The 17895-nt window shown below is 38.1% G+C and overlaps 1 protein-coding gene across 2 annotated transcripts in view; it reads right to left on the reverse strand.

The window, feature by feature from the left end:
• Positions 1 to 17895, reverse strand: part of LOC130572948 (ethanolaminephosphotransferase 1-like) — a 52465-nt gene that overhangs the window by 23095 nt on the left and 11475 nt on the right. For both annotated transcript variants that reach the window (XM_057365012.1, XM_057365013.1), the window contains exons 2-5: positions 16376 to 16444; positions 11027 to 11135; positions 8856 to 8930; positions 2766 to 3034 (exon numbers count right to left, since the gene is read on the reverse strand). In XM_057365012.1, coding sequence (XP_057220995.1) covers positions 2766 to 3034; positions 8856 to 8930; positions 11027 to 11135; positions 16376 to 16444 — 522 coding nt within the window. The remainder of the gene's footprint in view (positions 1 to 2765; positions 3035 to 8855; positions 8931 to 11026; positions 11136 to 16375; positions 16445 to 17895) is intronic.

Raw genomic sequence — 17895 nt, forward strand, 5'->3', positions numbered from 1 at the left:
GGTTCTCTCCCTGCACCTTTTTCTGCTACTCAGGAATCAGCACAAGATAGRTMCTTGTGCTGGAGGGAGGAGAGACARGAAGAGTTTCCCCTGCTGCATTTGCCACCACCTTGATTCTGGATCCACAAACATAACAGTCCTCTGACCTAGCATCTCTCAGACGCATCACAGCCATTTTTCAAGTTTACAAACCACAGCTCCCCGTAAATAGTTGTCTGCTGTAATCAAAGCTAATTGGAGTGCCAATTACAGCCCAGCCAGCGTAATTGGGTTACCAGTTCTGATGAGTCAGCAAATCACAGAAAAACGCGATGTGCATCAGTGCCACAGATTCCTCTCTCTACAACAAGGTAATTTTTCATGAGGAACAGCAGCTCTTTCTTTGCAGCAGCAGCAGCTAAGGCAGAGCCTGTGAGCTGTCTGTGTTTATGCACAGCAGAGCTGACTCAGCAGTGGTGTCCCAGGAGCCACTTAAGTGCTCACTAAGGTCATCACTCCTCTATTTGCATGCTGATAGGAGCTGTATTTMTTGAGTTCTGCGGTGATAACAAAGCCCAGAGTTTCCGGCTACAATCAAATCTGAAAGCGGAAGCAGGGGACGAGACCACCTGAGTGTCTGAAATGCCAATGCAACAGCTTGAAGATGTAGGTGAAATTACTGAAGGCAGAACAGAGAGGCATTCTCCTGCAGCAATCCAGCTAGGAATGCCATGGAGGAAATAGTGAACTAAACATTGTGAATGAGCCTGGAAGCAGCTTGTGAGTGCTTTCACACTCTCTGCTTCTAAATGTGACTGTGGCARTATCTGGCAGMGAAGCASTGGGAAAATAAAACAGCAAGAGGAKCAAACCTTTCTTACTCRTCATCAGCSATTTGGTAYTGTYCCCAATRTCCTCCAGGTTACTGGAGATGAAGAACTACCTTTAATTGTGCTCATATCACATAAATTTGCTGAATGGATTTACAAAACAAGAAAAAAWTTTTAGGGGAATTAAGTTCTTTTACCAGACTAGTCAGTAGAGCTGGGAAAAAATACATTATGTACTTTCTGGTATGCAGTAATGTATTTTGGACTAATGGAAAAATAYTACCTTGATCTACAAATCCTGCCTTCTCTTTGTTCACAGGCAATCACAACTACAAAAGCTATATTTTACAGGTGGGAAAATTACATACAGAGATTTCAATAGTACAGTCTCCCTCCACTACTGATTACTGTGCTAAACAGCATTAAAATAATCCTTACATTTACAAGCTAATCACTTTGACTGTAGCCAAGTGATCACAGAAGTTACTAGAAAGCAAGTGAGCAGGACAGCAGTTCAGCATCAGAGGGGAACAGGAAATAGCACTTGTTAGCACTTTGCATCCCAGTTAATCAAATCAGTTTACAAACTTTTCTGATATTCAGCCTTGCCACAAATCTGTCAGGCAGGGAAATATTTTTACCATTATTTCCCAGATGAGAAAACACGAACAGGCACTGACAGAGTTAACAGCGCTGCTCTGCTAGTTGATTCCCGTTCCCACATTTAACCACTAACTCAGTTCGGATGCTGTAGCAATCCAGCAGAGCTTTCTAAACATTYACATGTACAGTGATCATCTGAGCAACGAGGGAAATAGGCTTGAACAGAGCTATTCCTCTCCTGCTGGAAGAACTTCATGAAGAGGCCTTACACAGACAGAGCTGAAACTTGCAGACCAGCTGGCTGCCTAATGTCTTAGTCCTGAGCCAACTTCTTCTCCCAAAACCTATTTTCTAGGGGATGACACAGATGCACCACAGCTGGACCACCATCYCAGAGTTGTTCTCAAACCACTGAATTCTGATTATGTTTACAGCAATACATCTGCAGCCATTAATTCGAATACTGTATTTCCATTAAAACACATATTTGAATATTTGTCAAACTTCTYTTCAATTATGTACATTTGGCTGTACCTTTCATCTCGTGCCTGTGACAGGAATCTCAGAAGACTGACTATGCTCTTCAAGGCAAGACCTTGGYTTTCTAAGACACAGATAAACCAGCCCACAGAAATCCCAGTGCTGTGCCTGAAGATGTTCACTGAGGACACAATTCACTGCAGTGCCCTGGGCAYGTTCCTGAAAAGGTCCACCTCAAGATAAGCCAGTCAAGAACTCAGCTGACTGTGGGCTGATAAGCAGCTCATGTTACTGAATGTCTATGAYTTTTTGACATCCATGATGCCTTTGACTTGTTTCAAGAATAGAGCTCACTTGTGAGCAGTCAATGCTCACTGCATAGCTATGGTGCTATTCCCATTACCACATTTGCTGCAAAACAGGGTAGAATTGAGCAGGTCTGGTAGTGTATAAATGTGTAATTGCTGTTAATAGATACTACTTGGATTTATTCTCATCGTGCCTCACAACCTGGTGTTGGGGGAAAATTTGCTTATGGCRTCAGATAGCACAGCAATTTTTGTAAATATCACAAATCACACGTAGTTAAATGACATTCTCATGGGCACTGTCTGGCTGCTAGGCTTGCTGCAAGCCTTCTTTCTCCTGCAAGGCGATGAATCTCTGATGCTGACAATTCACTTAAGAGCAACCTTTTATTGCAAATGCAGAAAATATTTCTGAATTACTTTTAGGATTTTGCAATTTCACATATTTCAATATCTCAKCCAAATGTATTTGCCTTGAGCTCTATTTTTCTATCGCTTTAATATTATGAAAACAATTACACAGTAAAAAAAAAACAAAACCAAAACGGGGATGATAAATACTTACCACTTGGCTTATATCATATCCCCAAGGAAGAAAAAGAACTCCTGTGTTATATTTCTCCCAGTGTGAACACATGAAGTTAAACAAGACAATGCTTAAATAGATATACATTGTATATACAGAAACTCCGGTCTTCCCATTGTCACGGGAGCAGACAGAAAAAAAAGAAAGCACAAAAATGGAGGTAGCCCAGCTATCCAGCCCRTGGTCAAATAGTTCTCCCAGAGGAGTACTGGACTGAGTCCTTCGAGCATGYTTCCCATCTATGGAGTCTAGAAGGATCAAGAAAGGAAAAAGAAACAAAGAATTTAGGCACAACAAAAGCAGTAAATTTCTTCACATACACTTYGCTACTGCCACATTTAAATAAGGGAAAATTACACCAACCACAGCAAACTGAAGCACAACAGGCCCCTCAGTAACAATAGGTTAGAACTGTTAAAAAAATAATTGCTCCACTTATCAAGTAATTTTTCTGTCCTTAGCTCTGAAACTAAATGCCACCTTCCTCGTGAGTTTTAGAAAGACACTYATAATTACTTGCCCTCAGTGGTCTTGAAACATTTTTACACCAGTCCCTGCAATGAGTTTCAAGTGCTAAACGGTGTCCATATGGCTTCTTGCCCATCCATTGGTGTTGTGGATGCTCTGAGCCTTCAGACCTCTTGTGGGGCAGATTCACTAAGGCATTTAAGTTTCCTGATGCTCAATATTTCAATGACGACTAACTGTTACATGGCAGCTTCAAGGAGAAAATTTCACAAAATTTATTTGTACTTTTTTRCCTACATGTATTTCAAACTGTTTTTCAGTTGAAAYCTTGGCATCCTGGCCTGCMTCAGCARCAGTGTSGCCAGCAAGACCAGGGCAGTGATTGTCCCTCTGCACTCAGCATTGCTGAGGCCACACATCGAGTGTCATGTTCAGTTCTGGGCCCCTCACTACAAGGAAGACATTGAGGTGCTGGAGTGAGCCCAGAGAGGGGCAACCAAGCTGGGGAAAGGGTCTGGAGCACAAATGCTATGAGGAGTGGCTGAAAGAGATGGGGGTGTTTCTCCTGAAAAAAAAAAAGAAGGCTCAGGAGTGACCTGATCACTCTCTACAACTGCCTGAAAGGAGGGTTTAGTGAGATGGGGGTTGGTCCCTTCTCCCAGATAACAACTGACAGAACAAGAAAAACAGTCCCAGGTCACACCAGGGGAGGTTACATTGGACTTTTGGAAATTGGAAAAATTCCTTCACCAAGAAGGTCGTTGAGCATTGGAACAGGCTGCTCAGGAAAGTGGTAGAGTCACCATCACTGGCGGTGTTTTAAAAGATGTGCAGATGTGGCACTCAGGGACATGGTTTAGTGGTGGACTTTGCAGGGCTGGGTGATGACTGGACTTGATGATCTTAAAGGTCTTTTCCAGCACATACAATTATATGATTCTAAYAATGCATTATAGTTAAGGTGCATTATGTGTTGATCACTTTTAGTACTTGAGTGCTTGAAAAATGGTCCAACACTGTCCTGGACCTCACTCTGAGGGTGGAGGATATGGTTTGAGTGGATCTGATAGCTCACTGCTGTTGAAAAGGGGGACCTGCAGCCTGTTCAACTGTGGAAACACTGCAAACATTACCTTTTCTTCTGGGTCACTGAAGTGGTGCTGCGAATGGCACAAAATGCAAGGGAGATGGCACAAGGTAGGGGTGCAGGGAGAAGAAAGGTGGTCTAGCAGCTGTTAGGTTTCTTAGTTGTAATGTCAAACCATAGCCTTAGTCTCTTGTCTGGGACTGTGAAAAATAGAAATCTTTTCCTCTTAAAGTTAAGTGTAAAGRTGCAGGATGAATCTCTTAGGAAAAAATACACAGATTAATTATTGTTGTCTTGAATCTCAAAATAAAAGGGAGAAGTTTTTCTTTYTGATGTTACTTGGAAGGCACTATAGCTAACAACTATTAGCTATTGATAGCATTAATAACCCAAAACTGACCAGGAATACAGCTCAGCAGAGTGACACYAAAGGCTCCACAGCTGCTGTAGATCATATGCTACTTACTTCTCCAGATTATTTGGCAGTACTACGAGTTTTGTTTAATGTAAATATACTTCAGGGACTTAAACCAGGAAAACACAGGATTTCACTTTGTACAGATTTTGGCTATCTCTCTATTACAATACCTAAACAGCTGTGAGACATCCTCTGCTCAAATACAAATCTCTTGCGACAGYTCTCACAACTCTAAAACTTAAATATCTCATGAAGGATTTCAAATATAGCTTGCCTCCTTCTAGAGACACATTCTCTCTCTATTAACATTTCCTTTGAATTTTCGGCATCTTCTTGAAATGTGCAAAAAGAAAACAGTATAAGCTTGAGGTTACTTGAATAGTGTTGCTATAAAGACAGAAATTTTTCCATCCATTAAACAGTATCTCTGAAACTTAACTAGAAAATAAGGATGTMAACAATCCTGAAGAGTTTATGGGGTTTTATATTCCAAGAATACCTCTCCCAATTCAGAGAGAATTCAGTTACTTGGGTGTTATTTTTGAAAAATAAGCCTGTTAGAAGATTTGTCTGTTTATAAATTTTAGGTTGTCACACAAGTATAAGATATTAAAATGTGCACCTCACAGTGAAATAGTGGATTTTGCAAGAACTTTGTTTTTTTCTAAAAACAGGCTCATAATGTTGTCATAAAATACAGTACTTCTAATTATAATGGTCATGGAGAAAAATACAGGAACTATATGACAMAAACATAAAATCCGATTTTCAGAAATCCCTAACTACATTTTCCATGYAGTTCCATTAACTTTTTAAGAGACTGAAAGTATTTTCTGGTTTAGGTTTTAGTTTGAAATCATTTATGCCAACAATGGTGTGTGGACATACACTGTTGCACACTTCCACTGTTTTAGAATTCTTATATTATGATTTTGTCTCATATTCAAAAATATTCAGTTTTGTTAAAGTTTGTATAACTTTTAAAGAGTGGAATTCAAAGTAACTGCAAAGAACACTCCATTTCATGGRAAGGAAATTATACCAAACCACCTTAAAAAAGCAGGGGAGGAAGAACAGCATGCTAGGGAATTTGGAGAGAGTAACTGTGTCATTAAAATAAGCTAAGAAAGATTACAGTTGCATATTTAGTTAGTTAGTATGGCTCTTTGCAGTCTTCCAGAGGGAAAACTTTGGCCATGCAAAATTAAATCTGAGACTAAATATTTCATGAAGTGGCTTGGACAGCAGACATAAAAGTCTACGTATATATTAGTTCATTATAGCTTTGACTGTAAACATAATATTCCTTGTCTTCCAATTATTAGGAACTACAAGCCTCATTGGCAAATACCATCTGTATTAAAAATCTCAGAAGCTGGACTTCCCACAAGCCTTCTGGGGTGCCACACAGTAACAGTTCCAATAAGTAATTCCAATTTATGAAACAATAGATACTTCATTAAATTACACACAATTACATAAAAAATGGTTCTCATAAAAGAAACTACTGCTTCTGAGTACAGGGAGCTGCTAGAGAAACCTGACTAGTAGTCAGCTTCAAGGGATGGTTGTCCCATTGCTTTTTATGGTACAAGTACAAAGAATCTCYGGACAAAATGATTTTGGCACAATCTCAATCACAACTGACTAGAAATTCCAAGGTATGTACAATGCAGAGGGAGATGTCTGCACAAGGGGATACCCCCAGGTCAATCAAGATGGCTCTGCRTGCATGGGTCTTATTCCAAAATTGGTCAGCTCCACTGAGCAGCACTGTATGTATAACACATGTGTACATAGCCTGAGAATCTCAAACATGGCACTCAAATGTATGGCTACACTGCAGTGCCTTACCAGAAACAGCTCCCAGGAGGGTGCACATTTAGAATGAAAGAACAGACTCATTAAGTTTGGAAAGCACCTCCAAGATCTTTGAGTTCAGCCTCTAACTGAACACCACCATGTCAACTACATCAAAATGCTAAGCACCATGTCCAGAAGTTTCCTGGACACTTCCAGGGATGGTGACTCCACCATCTTCCTGGGCAGCCTATTTCTGGGCAGTGTTTAACCACCCTTTCAGAGAAAAATTTCTTCTTGATGTCAAACAGGAAACTGCCRTGGCACAGCTTGAGACCATTTCCTCTTGTCCTGTTGATTCTCATCTGGGAGAAGAGACTGACCTCCTCCTGGATATTGGCTCCTTTCAGGTGGTTGTAGAGAGCAATGAGGTCTCCCCTGAGCCTCCTTTTCTCCAGACTAAACACCACTGCATGCTTTCCACCCATTCTTCCCCCAGCCTGTGGTGCTGCCTGGGGTTATTGTGACCCTCCTGGATTAAGGGGGTCATTCTGCTCCTCATTCCTGCCTACACACTCAGGGTATCGGGTCTGTCTGTTGAAGACTGAGGTAAAGAAGGCATTAAGAATCTCAACCTCTTCCTCATTTTGATTACAATGTTCCCCTTTGCATTCAATAAAGGATGGAGATTTTTCTTGGCCCTCTTTTTGTTGTTAATGTATTTATAAAAACACTTTGTATTATTTTTCACAGTGGTGGCCATATTGAGCTCTGGCTGAATTTTAACCAATCCAGTTTTCTCTCTACAAGACCTAATGACATCCTTTACTGTGCTTTAGTTGTCTGCCCCTATTTCCCAAGGTCATAAATTCTGTTTTTTTTTCTCCCAAGTTCCACTGAAAGCTCCCTATTAAGCCAGGCCAGTCTTCTTCYCTGAWGGCTCAYCTTCTGGCACACAGGGACAGCCTGCTCCTGAGACCTGAAGATTTCCTTCTTAAAAATGTCCAGCCTTCCTGGACCCTTATTGCACAGAACTCTACAGTCCCTTTAAATAATCTACCTGGAGTCTCCCCAAAAAATAACCCTGTTGCACAATGTTGTGAAAAGACTATTTTGAAATGAGAGAGCTTTGAAAGAGAAAGCAAAAAAGCCATGCTAACGTGGATCTTATTCCAAGGTCAGCATCATTTTCAGGTCAATGTCTTCACACCACTGCACAGCAAGGTGCAAGRTACCTAAAAATACAGTCATGACACAGTATAAAGTAGTAAAAATGGGATATGAAACTGAGATGTAAGTGTTAAGGGAAAAAAAACAGCAAGAGTAAAGAAAAAAATACTTATTTCCAAAAGAAGCTCAGGCCTGTCATCACATATGTCATCACCATCTTTCCTGGCATACACCTAAGCACTGAAGAGCCTAACAATTCCCTATTTTCTGCTTTGTCCTTTAYTTTTCCTATCTTTGAAAGCACCCTCTGCTAATGCTGGTGTCAGGGAGCTCCAYTGAATGTCATCATYAAGGGACAAAGATTTTKATGAAAGCAAACACCAGCRACTCTCCTATGAAGACAGGCTGAGAGAGCTGGGGYTGTTCACCATGGGGAAGAGAAAACTACAGAGGGACCTTAGAGCAGCCTCCCAGCACCTCAAGRGGGCTACAAGAGAGCTGGAGAGGGACTTTTTTCAAGGGCCTGTAGTGACAGGACAAGGGGAAATGGGTTCAAAYGGAAAGAAGGTAGGTTTAGATWAGGTATTAGCAAGAAAATCTTTACTATGAAGCCGGGTGAGGCACTGGATTGGGTTGCTGGAGAGRCTGGGAATGTTCCATCCCTGAAAGKKTTTWAGGCCAGGTTGGATGGGGCTCTGAGCAAACCTGACCTAGTGGAAGGTGTCCCTGCACAKAGCAGGGGGACTGGAACTAGACTGCTGCTGCTACAAAATTATTTCCATTCATTCCTCTAAAGTAATGTTCCTCTAAAATAATTTGAACTTTCAAGAGGAATAAGAGTTATGGTAATAGAATCTCTAATGTATTACCTAATATGCTCTTTGGGGTTTTTTTAAAGTTTTATGAACACTTTTTTTTTGGTGTTGTGGTTTGATTTGGGAGGTTTTATTGGTTCGGGAGYTTTTTGTTTGGGTTTTGTTGGTTTTTTTTAATCCAAGAGAACTGTTTTGGAAAGAGATCAGTAGTTCATCCACAATGCCTCTTTATCTCAGAATCAGCACTAGTGAATTTGAAGATAAAACTACATGAAAATGTCAGACATGTAAATTATTTCACCATACATTACCTAAAGCATAAGCACAAAAAGTGGTAAAAGCACTGAACAGCCACACCCAGGTGGGAACAAGTCCAGGACTGGTACCTGAAATAAGCAGGGTAATGAGTCAATGTAACATCAAAGAAATYCACCAAGATATGCATATGCATCCAAACAAGCTGCACTGAATAACCTCCTGCATCAAACAGATTGAARTACTTGGGTCTGACCTTCAGGCATCGGTGAGCTCTGTCAAAGAAGCATTGAGCAGGCTTGGATGTGTTTACAGCATAAAGGACAAAAGGTAATGGAGAGGTTTTTTGGTCCTGAAATGACTCTAGTATTGCACATAACAATGATAGTAACTGGGCAAAAATATTCACAAGTCGTGGGAAGACTACCCATTGAAAAATTAGTTCATGTTAATGTAATATATAGAGATAAAAATAGAAAAAGTTCTCAAGCACTATTATCACTGCCAGTCTGGGGCTTGTGTAGCACTTTTACCACACAGATCTGAACAGGAAGTTTTTGTCCTTAGGCTAGCAGAGATACTAGGACCCTTTATTTTCCCTTGAGAAAAGATRTATTGGACAGAGGCCAGGGTTCTGCCCTTGCTCTGATTCCAGCATTAACTCAAGGTTATTGTTGCTCTTTTAAAGAAATCGATCCTTTTTCCAAAGAGTGTTCTATTTAACTTAAACATCACCCAATAYTGCATCAACACTAAACAACTGTAAGTGCAAAGTCCTCTCAGGTTTCTGTCATTTGGCACCAAACACAGGGAATTCCTGCATACAGAGGTGTGTCCTTGCCTGAATGATGCCAGGAGATGCCAGCACCTAAAGCAGTGCCCTGCCTGCCTTTCTCTCAGTGCCTCATCTTGCCATTCTGAAAGAAACAGTGACAATTCCTGAGCCCTAGCTGCAAATCTGCAAACTGTAGAATGAAAACCAAATTGGGTCTTTTATTTGTGATCCTAGTTATGGGATTAATATTTGATACTCAATAGGGTCTTTAGGTTGCATGACCACTTTCAATTAATTGAGAAATGATGGATGCTCTTCTCATGTGGAATCGGGAAGAGCTGGCAAACTACACATACAAGTCTCAACTCTAACAGACTTTTATCACCATTTCAAATATCTTTAAGTTCCACATATATCCACTGAGAATGTGTCAAGATAACATCATCCCATTAAAAAGATCTCTTCTGGATGCTCGATTGTGACAGGACTGAGTAACTATCTGCAATGAGAAAAAAAAAAACAACCCCAACTGTTTGAGAATGAGGCCAGACAACTGTATCACAAACTGGTCCTGAAAACATAATACTCATACAGGATTATTTTTGAACCAAAACTGCTAACAAGTGTCCCTGCCTCTAGAATGGTACAAAAAGCCTACACCAAAGGTAGCTCCTGAAGCTAACCACAGGCATAAAAAAATTAAAGGCAGCTAAATGCTGCTCAGGAAATAAATTTCCTGCCTCAGGAAATAAAAGTGTTATCTTCACTAAACTGTCTAATTTAAATTAAATCAAATCCTTTTATCTATTTATATTTTTTACTTATTATTAATCATCTGGAAGATTCTTACTACTTTCTGTGGGCTCCAACAGCTGGCCTGAGAAGCCCAAATCAAAYATGCCCTGTATCAGGAGCAATCAGGTCCAAAAAACTTCTGACTTGGTCTACAATGAGGAGCAAACATGGACATTCAAATTATGACTTTGGAAGTCATAATTTGAAGAGACATTCATTTAGAAACTATGTTTTTGTCTAGAAGCAGTCTTGAATGGGGGGTGTGTATGTGTGGAATGATGAAAAGGGAAGTTAACTAATTTAGGCATCAGTTTGGGTATTAGGAAATGTGAAAACAGTGAAAATGTTATGAGGAATATTCAAGTGGGTTTTGACTGCGTACTTTAACCCTGGAATAAACTTTAAATAAATGAGATCTTATCAGAGACTTCAAGCAGCATATGCCAAAACCCATTTTAGGGATAAAATTAAATAAGATTTTTCAATAAAATGATCTAAATTAATAATGCCATGTGTGAGATTGATTCTCCTATATGCACTTATTGGAGCCTCATTTAGGTTATAAGTGGAAGATTCAAGTGTCTGATACCTCCCTGTAACATTCAGAAGTATAAGCAATTCAGTAATTCTGAAAAATTACCATGTGAAGATATTTACCTGAGGCAGTGTAGTCCCAGTCATAAAAAGATATTAGAAAATAATTAAATAAAATCATGACAAATCCAGAGAACGTTAACAGGTTGGGAGCAATCCACAAAGGCACTATCTGTTAAGAAATGAAGGGGAAAACATTCAGAAAAATTKTATTTAAAAATGAACATCCTATTTAAATTAAATACTTAGTATCAGGAGAGAAGCCTTTATATGACATCAGCTGTGTTCAGATTCGTGTATATTTCCCCATTTTCAAATGAAAATACAGTTTTAATTTCTGAAATTTATTTTYAAATGCAATCCTTTTGCATGATTTTTGTGACTGCAGTAAGAATGACATTTTAGAACATTGTATTCCCTGTGCTGCACATTATCCTYATTTATCCAGCTCCAAGGAAAGCCTTTTGTGATCTGCTGTATCAGAACTGAAAGAGAACTGCAGCACCCCAGTGTGGTAACTCAGCATCCACGTGGCAGGTTTTTTAAACATTCTATTCCCACACTATAGCAGGGAAAGTTCTTCYTCTAAAACATGCAAATAATTTCTGACTCAAAACATAAAAAAAAAATCAGACCCTGAGTGCATTCAACTTTTAAATTCGGACCTCCCTGTTACAAGCATCTCCYTATTTCTCTAGGTAGTAACTTTCTGACTGGGTCTCTCTCTTTACTCATGAATTGTAAACACTCCATTAATTCATTTTACTTTGCAGGGTGCTGAAAAGCACTCTCTGCCTTCAGCTAAACCTCTAATTCTTTGTTTCAGTAACCATCCTCAGGTATTCATTCCTTGTGGCTTTGAGGTGCTCTTTACACTACAACAGGAATCTCTTTTGGCAACACTCTTCCCAAGTAACACGGTTTCTCCAGAATACTTTTTGAAATAGAAAAATCTACATGATTTTTTAGACAGTACATATTTGCAGAAATACTAAGTATCAACCATTACCATCAAATACATTGTCAAGATATTTAAAATACAAAAATACCAGAGGCTTAAAATTAAATTATTTGGAGAGTCTAAGGACTCAAAATGTATATAAAGTGCTTCAACACTATTAAATATTACAAGACAATATTAAAGAAAATCAAGCAAAATAATTTCTGATACTAACAATAGACTAACTATTATTAGTTAGTTAATTTTAGTTAGTTAATTTTTATTAGTTAATAACTAATATTTTTGAAATAAAATGTTTTGTTAATATCACTGGATGAGCTAGATGAACAGACAGATGAATACATATTCATTTGCATACATCTTTATGTTTCTTCTATCCRTCTCTTACATGAAAACTTTACTTTTAAAATCTGAATGCTTGGACTGATTACCTATCCTAAATAGATTATAGAAAAATTGATAATATTCAGGAGGAATTGTGTAACTGATAGTGTACAGACTTAGTGTACACTTCCAAAAATCAGATTAAAATTCCTGAACAATTTACCATAATGTTTCWTAGATGTTTTTTTGTAATAACATTGGGAAAACTATTATATCTGATAGTTGCTTTCCTCCTCAGCAGGATTTTATCACTGCTTTAAAACACTGCTTGTAGTATTTAAAATACACAATGGAATGCATACAGTTACAATTGAAAAAAGTAACATATCCATCATCCTAAGTGTTCAAAAGGGCAAATTTAAACCTCTAAGAAAAGGGAAAGCAAATGTCCCCTGAAGTTCCTTTTGGAGAACATCTAAGGAGGAACCCTTCACTGCAAGGTCCCCTTTTCTTACACTGACTGCATGCTCCCCATCTCCCGGTTTTGCTGCCAGAGGATGCACAAGATGAATCTCCTGCTGGGGACTTTATCTGGTGTCTATGACCATACATGAAATAAGAAACACAGACACTGAAAAAATTCTGGATTTGTCTCGCTTAATCTAAATCATGGCTCAAAGTAGTGCTTTAAGACACTATGGATAAAATGTTTACATGGATATATAGATGCCAACCAATGTACTGTTTTTAACCGACTGCCTTTTCCTGGACGATTCATAAAAATTGTTGGCTAGTAAATCAAGTGATGCTCCACAAATGTCTGCTTTCTAATTAGGCTCATCATTCTAAACAGTCACAATGTCATTATTAAGTTATTACAGGAAATAACTTATGCTTACATGGTGCAAACATGAAGAAGTTATCGTAACCCACTTTCCTGCTAACATTGTGTATTTTAAGAAGGAAACCTTCAAAGGATGTTGTAATAGYTGCAATCCCTTTGGCTAGCAGACACACCATGAAGAACAGGAGTTCTGTCCTCCAGAAAAAAAAAGACTCTCCTGCAGTTAAACCCTTAAGCAAATTCTTTTGATCCTTACCGAACCTAATCTGTCTAGGTATTTGGAAAGTATTGCAGTTGCAAAATCCCTTTTGTTATACTTAAAGCCCCTTATCCTTTTGGTTGGCATTACACTACCATCACCCTAWTTCATAATTAGAAAATCACAGGGTTTTCAAGGTTAACTTCTTACACACCTTGGAGAAGCACAGCCTGGTTTTATTAGTATCCTATAGAAGGATGTGTTGCAACCTTTATTATCTAATTAACAGACAGTAGGGGTCTAATATATCAATATGCTACATGATTGATACAACTGGAGGTGCCATGGGGAGAATCACACCTGCTCTCTGGCAAAACCCTTGTATGCTTGAGCCTGTTAAAAAACTCCTTTTTCCACAAAGTATTAACCAATTTCTGTTTCTCTGGATCTACAGCCATTCATTCTCAAAGCCTTAATACAAACAGCAAATGCTTTAACATTGCTTTACTGTCTGTTAACATTAGCAATGTTAACATTAACATTAACAATGCTTTACTGTCTGTTAATTAGAACAACTATTTGGATAATTAAATGGTGAAGTACACTTTATATAAAGCTCTGTTCAAACTTCACTAAATCCACTTTAGTGAGACCAGTAAAACTCCACTCTKGCCCAATTCCAGTGATAAAATCAAAGTTCATAAAGGCMACAGAGGGGAGTGTAACAGATTTCAGTGAAGTTGACATACACCTGTGTATTCCACTGGGATTTCCTCCTTTTCCTCTCATTGTCCAGCATCCCCACCACAGATAAATGAGCTGGATTATCACATTATGTTTTCAGCTCACAAAGTCACAGATCTTTAATGTCAAGCTTTTCTTAATTTCTTATAACTCAGGAAATACATTTTACAATGAATGATAATGCCTTACAGCATAGGAAACACATCTTCCWATGAATTCTGTGTCATGGAATAGARAGWWWKKTTKSYWKYMGKWMKRAMTWRRYWSRYRMAWGRWARGWMMSAMMYMMMWMSCMAKYSWTYKYWCWSAYWKWTTTTTTTTTTTTTTGCTTAGCTCAGTGAATCTAAGGTTGCTTTTTKKTTKKTTKKTTKKTTTTKKKKKTTTTTTTTCTGTAAAAACAGTTCATATGGAAATTTTATTTTCACCAGATTGGAAACTAAAAGATTATTTATTCATATCTGAAAATAGATAGATGTCCAAACTGAGTGAAGRAACTTCTCCTACTCATCAAGATGAACATTTGTTCTGAAACATTGAACTGCCCAATTTTGAATGAACATAGTAGATGCAAAAAATTCTTTAAAAATTATCCCAATCTCTGTATTGCAATGCACATTGCATACAAAACCATTAGAGCAACTTGCATTCCTGCTGATATTTTACAAAGTTATATGGTGGCCAATAATTTTGGTGTTCTCAGGGTTCTCAATTTTATTTCTAGGAGCAATGTAGACTCTACTGAAATCTCAGTTACATACTGCTTTTCCTTCTGCAGCTGTGCATTGCCAGCTCCTTCTCAGGGCTCTRCTTCTATATGCCAATAACTTTCAGTGTTAGAATAACTGCTTCTACAAAAGCTGAGAACAATGTAATTTCCATTTCAATCCCTATGACACAGCTCTGAGAAGTATTCTGTAACCTTTCTGCATCAGAAGACAAAGTAGAACATTCACTGGTGTATCTTCAGGATTCAAACCAAACCAAATGGCACAGTACAGACAGCACCCACTTTAATCTTTGGTTCTGTACTCAGATTGTTGAAATAGGTTTTGAGTTCTTTGGTTTGGGTTCTCCTCCAGCAAGAAGCAAACTAAATGATGTTCTCCTAAAACTCCATGAGATTTTAAAAATCTGAAGAGGCTACAGTTTTTATAGGACCTATCACCCTAAGCTACATGGTGACAAATAWTGTTGCTTTTCTTCTGGTAAAATGCTGCAACCATGAGAAGAACTTATCTCCAAAGGAAGATTTGTATTGACAATACTCCCCCTTCAATCTGATAGCAGATGAATACCCACCCATCTCCTAAACCAAAGGGCAAGTGCACAGTAAAGTCTCTGCTCATCTCCYATGCCAGAGGGCTGGAGGGGCTTTTCTGCCTCATTGTTTTCCTCAATATTATGATGGGAACAAAAACAAAGTTCTTGATTGAATTACTRAATTCAGCATCACATCTTTGAATAGCTTTTATGTCATCCTGCGTTCGGGTTGTTTTTTGATTCTTCAGTTGGGCCATATAAACACTTTTCATTAAATTACCTTGAAGTTATGAACTAGAGATTMTGATTTTCCCACTATATCAAGAATAAGCAACACCTGAATTATAGAACCCAGAGCTGGGAGATCCAACAGCCCTCTGACCAAATACATCCTTTTTGCTTTGTGCTAAGATTTATTTTCATGTCTGCTCCAATCTAAATACTTCCTGTAATAAGGCARATGTAGAAGTCATTGCTTCCCTGGAGATCAATAAAGTTCATATTTATTTGAAATGCATCTTTTTTTTTTCTGCCAACAACAGCATAACTTAACTGTGAGTGGTTTATTTTTAAAAACTGCAGGTTGTAATGCATTCAAGAGATGKCATCTTCCAATCGTTATGGTGATCATGGTAACCACTCTCATTTTCAGCTTCTTAGAGGAACGCCTGGCTCCCTCAAGCAAGTACCCTTGGGAGAAAATGAGACAGCGCTTGCAGAAAATCATATGCACAGCACAGAGAGAAAGCCATGCTGTTGTTAGGCAGCATATGCTGCACAAAAATAATCTGTACTAAGTAAAACCTTACAAAGCTGTTTAATGAAAGATGTAAAAGAGAAATGGATGCCTTTTCTACAGCAATCAGAAAAAAAGAATCAAGCCCTTTCTTTCTAAAAAACAGCCTCAAAATAACATATTCATCTTAAATACAGCTATATACCTGCAACACTTGTTTTCTTTTATCAGGTGTCTTCATTTCAGCTTTATTAATCAATACGTATTTTAAATGAAAATACACGCTGTATTTAAAACAAATTCTTACATTAACATGTTAAGTTTTTATTAAATAAAATTCTTACCTTAATAATTTTATTCCAGAGGGGTTGCATAACATACACAGATAAAGGATTTGTATCCACAGCACTGTACTGTGWGGAAAAAGCAAACATGTTACACAAAGCAGTGAACAATACCTATTTTTCCAGCACTACATATCRTCTGGCATCTCAGAGCAATCACTCTCAGTGCAACTGGTGTAAACTTATTTTATTCTGATAACTATTCATACAGKTTTAATTTAATTTAAAAGCCCTGGCCTTGTTTACAATTAACTTGTTAGCGACTCTATGTATAAACACAAAGGTTTARGCTTGTGAAATGGCAAACAGCCCTGCATCACATTTTACTTTTAAATTCTTATTAATTTTACAACCCTATAAGATTCTGCATTTCTACCATATTTTGGATTTTACACCTTTATTTGCACTGCCAGTAATGCATAGTCTGAGGAGCAGCTCATTGCTAGTATGTAGGATAGATAGTAAATATGGAATATGTTCGTAGGTGGAATATTCTCCTGCAGAGATACACAGCTTTTGCCATAGTAACACAGTTGCATTTGCACTATGCTAATTCATGTAAGACAGTRTTATCATAAAAATGAGCCCTAAATAGCACAGTTCATTTCCACAATAAAATTTGTTAATTGGACAGACTTGTAAATACATGTGTTTTAAAAATTCCAGTAAGTAAATATCTGTTTCCTTTGCAAACTAAATATTTCAGAAATCCAAGGCCACCCTGAATTGCTGTTGTCTGCTTTTTCCTCAGAGGACAACATCAAGTTTTCTCCTGCCTTGAGACTGCAGAATACAGAATWATCTGAGGAAGAACAATCTTAACAGAAAATCACTCAAAACCATGTCCTTGAGCCCTAGTAAGCAGACATTGAAAGAAGTTATCCATCATTGGGGTGGTACAGAGAATTATTTCAGAAATTATTGGACTTTGAAAGTGCATGTATGGTTTAATGTTGTTAACACAATGCACATGACTCACAAAGATTCAGATACATCTCTATATAGCAATGTCCAAACATCGTGTGCAGACAATRGGAATGACATTGGGATGTGTTAGACCACAGTTTGACAAAGATGTTCACTCTCAGAAGAGCTGATGATAGAGTCTTTTCTTCCACATAGCTCCAGCTAATGACTAATTGCCTCTCCATATATATAGTTAATTTATTGACCTCTCTTTAGCCAWCTTCTTTTTGGAGGAGACTCCACTCTGGAAGCACCTGATCCAAGTCATTAAYTATCAAAGCGACCTAGACTTGCCTTAAACTCAGGTACCTACATGTGAAATGCTTAAGAACTTCTCCATACATTCCCTTTTTCTATCTGAATACAAAGGATAGGTTTTAATTTAACTTTCTGGACAAAGCAAAGCATTCACATAGTTATTTTGTAATTTATGTTCAAGTTTAAATCACAGATCATAAACATAGGATCTCATAAAATTATTATAACACAGCTATACATTATAAACACATACTGGGAAATACAAAAAAAAAAAAAAAAAAAATCTAGCATCAGCT

This window comes from Malurus melanocephalus, unplaced genomic scaffold (genome assembly GCF_030028575.1).
Source record: "Malurus melanocephalus ecotype Western Australia unplaced genomic scaffold, MMel_1.1 scaffold_46, whole genome shotgun sequence".
Taxonomy (NCBI): domain Eukaryota; kingdom Metazoa; phylum Chordata; class Aves; order Passeriformes; family Maluridae; genus Malurus; species Malurus melanocephalus.